This window comes from Castanea sativa, chromosome 5, assembly GCF_040712315.1.
Source record: "Castanea sativa cultivar Marrone di Chiusa Pesio chromosome 5, ASM4071231v1".
NCBI lineage: Eukaryota > Viridiplantae > Streptophyta > Magnoliopsida > Fagales > Fagaceae > Castanea > Castanea sativa.
In genome coordinates, this window is record NC_134017.1 from 26,629,761 (window position 1) to 26,640,845 (window position 11,085).

The window sequence follows — 11,085 nt, forward strand, 5'->3', positions numbered from 1 at the left end:
TAAAAGTATTAAAAAGTTTAGTACATAGAATGTATAGGTTGATATGACAACAAATATGATTGATGGACTTCAATCCAAGATAGTCAATACCATACCGGTACATATACCAGTATCAAAACATCAACATTTTGTTCCAGTTTAAATATTGGTTGTACCGGCCATATCGGCAAATTTTGGGCAATACCGGTTGGTACTAGGCGTACCAGCCGGTACAGAAAAAAGTTTTATTTTTTTGTAATTTTGTAATTTTTGAATTTTTGTTAGGATATAATGGTAACTTATTTGTATTAACTTAGTAGTATTATTTGTTTTCTTAGTATGCAATGAACAATTAAGCTTTCTATTTCTTATATTGTGTTTTTTTTTTCTTTTAATTGATACTAAAGTTTAAAACTATGAATAATTTGTTCTGAATTGAGGAAATGTTTTATGGTAAACTTTTATATTTATTATAATATATACACATATGCGTGCACGCGCGCGCACACACACACACACACACACACACACACACATATATATATATAAATATAAATAATAATGGTAGACCTAAAACGGTACATCGGTATTGACCAATACTGAAATATATTGTTCCACTAGTCAAATCGGTACAGCCTCCGGTACAAAATTGATTTACTTGCTTCAATCACCTAATAAATGAATGTTTAATTTTTTTTTTTTTTTTTAGTGATTGGTAACACATTAGTTTGAAAGATTTATGTAGTACAATTTATAATATCTCTAACATTACTCTTGTTATATTATCTCATGGGTAGGGGTAACAATTCATGTTCACATGTCGGGGTCGTGTCCTGTTAAGCCATGAGTATTCAGTTAGCTATATGAGTTGACTCGAACCTGACCTGTTTAGTAAATGTGTCAAGAATCCTCGACTCAAACACGACCTATTTATTAAACAAGTTGACCCAATACGACACGACATGTTTAACCTGTTTAATTAACAAGTCACGTAAAGGTCAATACAAATGTCCCTTTTATAACCTGTTTGATTAATATGTCATACTTGACTTGAATAATATGTTATCAATTCTCATATATCTAAAATTAAGATACAATTACAACCATAAATACAGTATATACATATAATTACAATAATAAATTAAACAATAATAACAAAAGCTAAATGGGCCAAATAAGTCAAACGGGTTTGCATGTTTGAACTCGAATACGACCCATTTATTAAATAAATCAGGTACATTGATTCGAATATGACCTAAAGTCATTTAACCTCAACCCACGACTTGTTTATAAATGGGTTAATCGTGTCAGGTTCACGGGTCGTGTCAGATTTTGCCACCCTTACTCATGGGTTACAGCCTAGATTAGCTTCATGTCTCAAATAAATAGCCTTGTATCAATTAAATCGTCACATTTGAGATAATTTAATTATTGCACATATTTCATGCAAATATAGCATATCCTTGGTGTATTACGAATACAAATCCTTTGTACCACATTTTGTATTTAACTTTATGTTTTACCAATTATGCATATGCCATGTATTTGAGTTATTTTCATTTTAAAATTTTGTTAACTTATAAGGAAAGTAAAAAGAATACATAGTAAGCTGTGATTAGTGAAATATAAAGTGAAATGCAAAAATAGTATAGAGAATTTTTATTCGTGTATTATGCCTCTTACATAAATGTCGGCCTTCTATATGGGAACCCTACATCGTGAAATCAACTTTTATATTGTCAAGAGTCTTGTAGCTTAGCAGGTTGACACTTTTTGGTATATTCAAAATATCCAGAGTTTAGATTCCACCTGTGTTATAACTATCGAACTATGACAAAAAAATTTATATGGTAATTAAAATGTATTGAATATTTCTCCATCTTTTGAATGGGAACAAGGGAACAAGAATGCCACTTTTTTTTTTTATACAAGATAGAAGTTTTACTCGAAGTATATACGTGTGTGAGGTTCCCTCTTGGAGACTTGAACCCTGGAACTTGCCCCCCACACCCTACAAGCATTTATACTTGTAAAGTGACCATCGCACTAAGTGTGTGCGGTGGTACAAGAATGTCACTAAATACATGAGGAGAGAGAGAAAGTGGGAGACCAAAAAGTAAAAAAGGAAAAAAAAAATTAATAGTATGTTTCTATAAGGAAACTCATACATAGCTGTGTAACATAATTAAATGAGCTAGATAGTCCGAATGAATATTTTTCACAATCACTTTTTTTTTTTTGAGATAATTATAGTATGCTACTAATCCTGCAATTTGAACATTTTCCCTTCTTAAATCCTAAGCATTTTGTATATGAGTAAATGTTAATTTAGCTATAAGGCCCTTAATCATCCATTCATCCATACTAACTTGGTGGTTAATACTATGGGTTTTTTTTTATAAAAAATATATATATATATATATATATATATTTCCTATTGAAAATCTTCAATAAAAATAAATTATTCAGTATTCTCAATGTATTAAACATTCATTTCTACTTCTACCTATGAATCTCGTATATGGGTTTCTCCTTTATACGAGGAGGAGATGTAGTCCCTTGGGTATACAAAATCATTCCTTGACAAGTCTTGAAATTCTAGCTACAACTAAGACCTTTCTTCCTTTTTCCTTTTTTTTCCCAACTCAAAATTTTGGTTGTTTTATTTGTTTTGTGAATATAATATAAATGCATTCATCAAAAGGAAACCTCGATGGAATTAAACAAAATAAGCTCTCAATCAAGCCATGAAATTTATAACAGGGTTGTGCTGGTAATGGAGAGCATATCATTTAATGCTGCATATGACTCTAGATATGGTATTCTTTTATACTGCTTTAACCATACAGAGTATGCAGGAGACCTACTCTAAATGATGGGTTTTGCCATAGTTTAGTTTCACAGCTCACTCGTGAAGCATTTTAATTTGATTATAATTACCTCGACTTACTCACTTGAAAAGCATGCTTAGTACTGACGTAAGCAAGCTCTATAATATACTTTCTAATATGAGACTGTGCTTGTGTTTTGTCAGATTATTTTATATTGATTGAAGTATTTTTTAAGCCATGTTTTTATACTTTTAGCTAGCACACTGACCCCTTTTTCTTCTTGTTTAAATTCATCTCCATATCCAAAGTAATTATTTAGATACTAAGTATAGCAATATGTTACTTTCTCCTCTCACATTATAACAGATTTCTCTATTAATTCATTATAAGATTTAATATTCATGTTAAATGAGTAAGTACTATTTTATAGTATTCCAAAAATACTTAATAATTAAAATTTAAAATTGGAAGGGTTGTGAGAAAAGATCCCCAACAAAGAAAAGTTATGATAGGGTATGAACCTAAATTGACAAAAACCAAAAGCCAAACACACTGCTAATCAATCTTCAATCGAATCTGGTTCTACTACAGAGCACAATCAATATGAGCCTTATCTGCTCTTTACCATCCTCACCCACAACCCCAAAAGATTCCAACTTCAAGTCCACAACTTCATATATGGTACAATCTTCTGCAAATAATAATTGCAAATTGCAACGATACTAGGAAAATTTAATTTAGATAATCCTAAACCTTAGACAGATTCCTCAATTAAATTATTAGAAATGAAGGGAGAGAAATGTACGAAAGCATGCTTCGCATTGACGTATGCAGAATAGAATGTTGGGGGAGGAACTGAGAAGAATTGCTTTGTTTTTGGAAAGAACTTTTGAAGGCGACCATATCTATGTGAAAAAAACAGCTTCTCTTTGAACATACCTATGTAAAAATAGAAAAGCTTCTCTTTAACTTAGGCTTTCACAATCATGCTCATGTTTTTTTGTGCTCCCGTGCTTACTTGCTATAGCCATTATTCATGCACAAAAAACTATATTCTTTTTGTCCCATCATTCTTATTATAATTTTTACACTTTTGGCTTCGAAATTCCAAATGTTGGGGGTAGAGTTTCCTTCTTCCTTTAGACCCCTAAAGTTGGTAAATGTCGCATGTTATTCTAGTTTTCAATTTTCAAACCAATGGTACTGCTATGACGTTGATAGGGGATGGTTGTTATATAATAAAACTACAAAAGAGAAAGAGGACTCATTGCTCGAGATAGTCACATTATTTACACAGACTCTTAGACTGGTTCTCATATATATATATATAGTATGGGTAAAATGCCTAATGTAGATATGGGTTTCAAGGTTTAGGTTCAACTCTAGAAATATCATATTCTGCAAATGGCATTGGGAAACTATAGTTAGTGTTGTCCTCGCACCTTATGAAAATGGCATTCTCATCTATCTGTTTGGATGTCCGTGCTCAAAGGATATACTTTTTAAGGGTGTATAGGGGCTGTTTTGGAAGCGTGAGGCCATCATTATAATTTATGTTTTGAGTCTTTAAGAAATTCATGCTTTTCTATATATATATATATATATATAAACATACTATATGTTTATTCTTTATCACTTACGTCATCGTTTATTTATTTATTTTTTCAATTTTACCTGTTAGTATTATAATTATATTATTATGTATTAGTTTCCTAGTATTCTTCCCTGATTGAGCTAAAATCAAGGGACCTATTACTGTGTCCTTAATTCTAGCCCTAATCAAGGATCTTTTTGTTGAAATGATTTTTGTCTCTTGGATTAAGGTGAAATTCTAAGATGACTTGGGTTGGGGTTTGGAAGATGGCTTTGTGAAATTTGAGTCAAGGTAAAGATTTGCTGGAAATTGTCTCAAATTTCTAATTTAAATTGATTTTGATTTTTTTGGTGTAGAAGTAAAGTTTATTCCTTATTCACTAAGAAAGGGTATTCCTTGTCCATCAAGAAAAATTTTCATTGTTTACCAAAAAAGGTATTCAATTTCACAAAGTAAGAGATATTGCACATTCTTGAGTGATTCTCTCATATCCTGGAAAGCCAAGAAACATTCCACAGTTTCACGATCTGAACATCAAACATTCCACCACATATAAAATCACTTGGTTACTTCAGTTACTTAAAGATTTGAACATCAAACATTCCAAGCAGAAATCCATATATTAGCCAACCCAGTTTCCATGAAAGAAAGAAACATATACGGTTTGTCATTTGGTCAGAGCTAAAATACAAGAAGGTGTAATTAAGACCTTCCACATTGCTAGCAGTCATCAAGTTCAATAAATTGTTATGGAAACTGTGGCTTATTGACATTTGTATTCCTAATTCTGCTTTAGACATGTTGAAGCAAGATTCAATAGCAGCTGTAATTTTAAGGGAAAGTGTTACGAAAGAGAAGGATTCAAAAAAACATCAAAGGACATTGCTTGATAATCAGGACATGTCATTAAATAAAATGTAACCATTGCGTATTGCAAGCAATTTTCGAGATAAAAAGAAAACGGTGTCGCTTCACTTAAGTAGTGCACGAGATGTCACGTGACTTTCTTATTAATTATACACATGTTGTATATCTATTGGTCAAAGTAGTTAGATTAGAGGAGTTTGTCAGGAATTTGATTATTTTCCTCTTCCTTCGATGCTCCGTTTTGTATATAAATAGCATAGCACCATTCTCTTGTAATTATTCAGTCATATTCATTAAATTCATCCAATTCTATTTAGAATTTTAGAGACTGATTTTATCGAGATGAGAAACAAGAAAGATAACCACACGGGATTGTAGTTTGATGGTAAGAGTACTTGTCCTAGTATTCAGAGAGGAACTGTTTGAACGATAGTTCTAGCAAGACCCATGTAGTACACATGATATTATTTATTGCCATCACGTGATGTGGGGTAGACTCCCTTATTAAGAAAAAAAAGAAAAAAAGATAATAGATATGATTTGTATACATTATTTAATAACTTTAGCATCCACGATATATTTATCGTACCATATTATATTTGACGCCTACAAAATCAAGAAATGGCCAATTCAATTGCCTAACCAAGCACATGTATAAAGCCCACTTTTAAATGGCCATCCTTTTCTTCTGAACCTCAGTTGGCACCTTTACATCAGTTGCCAATCCAATAGCTTGTAGAAGTTTTACTACATACCAAGTCATGTCGAGCTCCCACCATTGTAGGCCATGTCTAGCTGAGTACTCAAAAGCATGGTGGTTATTATGCCACCCCTCTCCAAATGTAAGTAATGCCACCCACCTAAATAATCACAAATTCCAAACCATAAATAAGTAGCCAAATTTGAAATTGTTTGAAATATTATATATTTCATATCTTAGACATCAAAAAGTTGTGATACCAGTTGTTCCTAGACAAATCACCAGTTTTCCACGGTTGCTTTCCCCATACATGGCAAACCGAATTTATAAGCCAAGTGATGTGGTAAACCCATACAACCCTCACACCCTGCAATGACACAGCTGCAATAATTAAGCTTCTATTACAAATTGAAAAAGACTTGTATCTGGTGCATTAGAGAATTAAATGGGACAGAAGATTGACATGTGGTCATTATTGAACACGTGTCTGTCATGTCTAATGCTTCAAATTAGTTGAAAAAAACTAAATAGCTTACAAATTTCAAGGCTAAATCCCCAATTTAACTTTAGAAAAGATAATTTTCACATTTTATATGTATATAAACAAAAGAAGCATAAAAAGAATTTCAAAGAATACCTTATCAAATTATCAAAAAACTGAATATTAACGGTTTAGAGGAGGAGAATGGATTGAACTGATTTAACGGGAACTCAACTAGTACGGTAGTACCAATAGAGTTTGTCTATATTGAAACCCCAAAGCCCATTTGTTCTTGTGGGACAAACACATAACTATCTATTGCCGACTTCCATTGAGTGCACCGAACGGTCTAAAGCTGAGAACAACTTGCAATGTAAGAGCATCCACAACGTATAGGCCAAATGGCAAATGCAAACTCAATTTCCCATTTAACTCCAAAAACATCACTCCATTGAATATTGTAAAAGTTAAAGATTGTAAATTTTTTTACAATCAGGCTACAGTGTCATTCTAAATTTAGGATGCACTGTAGCTTAATGGCAAATAAAAATAATATTATTTAATTTTCTCTCTCCTCCTTTTTATTAAAAAATTCTAACACTTTCTCTCTCCTCTCTCTCTCTCTCTCTTTAATGGCAAATAAAAATAATATTATTTTAATGTGTAGTATGGTAAAATAGAAGTTTGGATGTTGGTGAATTGAAAAATGGTATTGTATAATTGATAAAGTGGTTTTTAAGATGGTAAAATAGGATAGAATTAGGAAAAATGAATGTGGATGCTCTAAGAGGTCAGCCCACTATTTGCATTTTCCAATCTCTGTTAATTTTAGAATGGAGGCCCATCTTTTATTTTTGGCAGAATGGAGGCCCATCTTTTAGTACTTCCTGTTTTATTGAATTTGTGGCTTACATCAATGAAACAGGAAATTTAATTGAATAAGCCGCCGCCATATCAAGTAGTCTTGAGTCATCTTTAGACCGAAAAAGTTGATGATCACAATTGCTTGCTAACATGGCACTGTAATTGGTGAATAAAAACTGATGAGCCCATGTATAAGTCATGATTAATCACTTACATGCTGCCATATCAGTGTTGTGGCAAAAAAAAAAAAAGTATAATAATATGTGATCTTAGAATTATTTCTTTAGATTACATCGTAGTGGCATACAACTGTACTACACAATGTGACACCGTGCTTATTCTTTCTATTGACCCAAAAGTTTCTCTTTACCAAATTGGTAAAAGACCTGGTGAGCCTTATCGAGTTATTTTTTTTCACAATTATCGTACTATTGTAATTAGTTGCTTGCCACTTTTACGTGAATTCATTATTTTTCCCTCCATTAATCACGTTAAATTTGTGGCAAAATTGTGTAGGGTTTTGGTATTAGATTTTTTTTTTTTTTTTGGTGGAGATTTTTAACATCCATCTAGTCCCAAGGAATTCAGTAGAATATAATTTTAAGAGAATAAATAAACGAAACAATCTTGCTTACCATTCCCCACACAAGGCAGGGGAATCCTCCCAAGCCATATAGCAGAGCACCAAGTGCAATAGGATGAATAACGTAAGTCTTATCAAGAAACCTGTAGAAGGGCTGCTTCTTTAAATCCCCAACATTGTTTGGTCCTCCACACTGCAAAACATACCAGAAACTAAAGTAATCTACAACACCCAAGTACACTATCATTAGTCCTTGTTTGTGTGGAGAAATATAGTACTAATTCATACCGTTTCTTTGCTTAAAAAAAAAAAAAAATCATACCCTTTCATTCATAGAAGTGGTATCAAAGAGCCAACTAATGTGACTAAACCAAAATCCAGCAGTGGGGCTATGTGGGTCTCTCTCAGAATCAACAAACTGGTGGTGGTACCTATGTGTGCTCACCCAGGTAATTGGGCTCCCCTGCAACTCCAATGGAAAATAACAAAGTTGTTTTTAAGTTGTTAAAAGTGTTAAAACATGAACATTTTATAAGACCATCTATAATCAAAACAATGAAATTCTACAAACCTGAAGTGCCTGAAGACCACAATAGGCAAAGAAATACTCAAGCCATTTAGGAACCTTGAAACTCCGGTGTGAGAGATTCCTATGAAATGATAAGGTAATACCAAAAAGACCAGTCACGACGTACAGTGCCACAGTCACCAAAAGTGCCATCCAATTGAATCGAAACGGGGCAAAAAGACAAAGGCAATGCAGTGCCAAAATAACAGAGGCATTGACCAAATCATAAGCGTTCCATTTCCTCCCAAAAAAGACTCTCCTTTGACTCTTCACGACAACGTCCGATAACAAAATTCTCCTAAACTTTGCAGCCTCTGGCTCTGGTTTTGACTCTGCTGCATCTACCAATGCTGCACTAGTTATATCTGGGACTAATTTGGCCTGTCCCGACCGGCGGGATGCGCAGTGGAGAGGAGACAATTGGTGGGCTTTGGGATTGGATGGTGGAGATGTGATCAAAGCCATGAATGAGGCCTGTGTCTCTATGTGTGTGTTTTTGTGAGAGAGACCCAACGACTTTTGGGGTGTTAGGTATGTTTTTTGGTAAAAAAAAATTCTTATATAGAGTCTGTTTGGATAGAACTTATTGTTGAAAACTGAAAACTGAAAACACTGTAGCAAAATAATTTTTAAATGTGTAAAAATTACTGTTCATGCCAAAAAGTACTGTTCATTGGCCTAAAATCACTGTTCATGGCCAATGAACAGTGATAGACACGCTGAAAAAAAAAGGAAGGCCAGACGTGGACGCTGGACGTGGAAGCTGAATCCAAACACATTCATACTCTCCGAGCATGGAAAAATGATCTTCTCTCATCTCACATTTCTGTGGGCCCATCAAAATTTGATGAGTAGATTTCATCATGAATATAGGATGAGAGAGCATCATTCTTCGTGTTTTGAGGGTACTTAAATATTACACATTTGGTAGAGTAGAAAAATGTTGGACCGGATATCTTTTATGTTATTATGGTGTGTTTGGATACCGCTTATTTTACTGAAACTAAAAAATTATTACTGAAAGTACTGTATATAAAGGTAAAAGTTAGTTGAAATAGTACAGTGGGCCTATAAATAGTAACAAAAATAAACTGAATAGTGAAATAATTTTAATTTTTAATCCTAACGCAAACGCACATTGAGAATCTAAGATATACTTGGATTTGGTTTTTTTTTTGGCTGCACTTGCCATATGTGCTGGTTGTTTTCCTTTCTTGTTTCAACAATTCCCGAAATGGTTAGGTATTATCTACAATAACGTTGCCAATTTTTTTTTTCACCTTTTTTGCTTTAGATTCAATGTAAGTGCAACTCTCTATCTTGGACGACAAAGATAGGCACTCAAAGTGTGATCCATCGCCCACAAATGTGTCAATCTTTGCTTCTTTTGACGAAAACTAGTGCTGAGATTAGGTCGGGTTGCGTCAAGTTTACAGCCACCCAAACTCTGACCCAATAAAAATCGGAAATGAAACCGATCCAACCTGAATGTTCAGGTATTGGGTCAGGTCGGTCCATCGGGTATCAGTTGGGTCTCTCTCTCTCTCTCTCTCTCTCTCTCTCTCAGAGTATATTTGGGTCTTTGTTTTGAAACTTGCCATTTAAAATCTCACTCATTTATTATTATTTTCAAACCTTCATATCTTGGAGGGATCTCCACCCATTATGTTATTAAATATTAATGCATTTTTCTATACTAAGTTAACTCGTGATTAGACTTTTTTGTGTGGATATTTTTGTTTTAAAAACCTAACTTTTTTAATTGAACTAGTATTACTCCTGTGCGATGCACGTTTGATGAAGATTCATATCTAAGCTAAAGTTTTTTAAAAAATAATTAAATAAATAGTAATAATAAATTCTAAAATAAGTAAGTAATTTTAATAAAAGAAAATTTACTTTAAGTTTTGATTGTTTAGAGTTTGGACTTTATCAGTGTTTATCTATTTTTATATTTTAAAATTCTCTTTGTGCTTTGTGTTAATTTCTTAATATGAGATATGGAATGAGTTTAATCATTCTTATTTGAGTTATGTTTAATTTATGCCATAGCCAATATAAATAATAATAAACAAAATAGTTTCTCAATACAGATTTTTTTCCTAGTGATAGTCTAATTTAAAAAATCAACACACTCACAAATTAAATATAATAATCAAAACCCAAAATAAAAAAATACACAAAAGAGTTCAAAAATTAAGAATTAAAAAAAATAATTAAAAACTTACACAAGATAACCATGAACTTAAATGGGTGTCTATTGTTTTGCTTCTTTATAGTAAACTTCTTTTGGCATAATATTTTTTCACACAAATTCAGAAGTAAAGAACAATAAGATGAATTTATTAGACTAAAACATAAGCGTAAGTTGCATCTTGCAAAAAAAAATACAACAACATGAGGTGTATTATGTGGGATTTAATGGATGCCTTTATTTGTTAAGAGTGATTATATTGAAAAGTCATGGTTTAATATATATAAGTTCTAAAAATTTTGATAATAGACCATTAGTTGGAGTAAAACTTAAATTTCTAATACTTAGATGATAAAGTTTTATCTAAATTAAATTATTGATAAATCTTATCCCTTAGTCAAGAGTCTTGTAGCTTAATATCATA

General features: G+C 32.5%; 1 protein-coding gene across 1 annotated transcript; it reads right to left on the reverse strand.

Annotated features, from left to right (window-relative positions):
- Window positions 1–5,830: 5,830 nt before the first annotated feature.
- On the reverse strand, window positions 5,831–8,976 carry LOC142637102 (palmitoyl-monogalactosyldiacylglycerol delta-7 desaturase, chloroplastic-like). Its single transcript, XM_075811383.1, has 5 exons — window positions 8,471–8,976; window positions 8,222–8,362; window positions 7,952–8,092; window positions 6,232–6,338; window positions 5,831–6,131 (listed from the first exon to the last, which is right to left on the reverse strand). Exons 1-5 carry the CDS (start codon window positions 8,930–8,932, stop codon window positions 5,939–5,941), a joined length of 1,044 nt encoding a protein of 347 aa, XP_075667498.1. The 5' UTR covers window positions 8,933–8,976; the 3' UTR covers window positions 5,831–5,938.
- Between the last annotated feature and the right edge of the window lie 2,109 nt (window positions 8,977–11,085).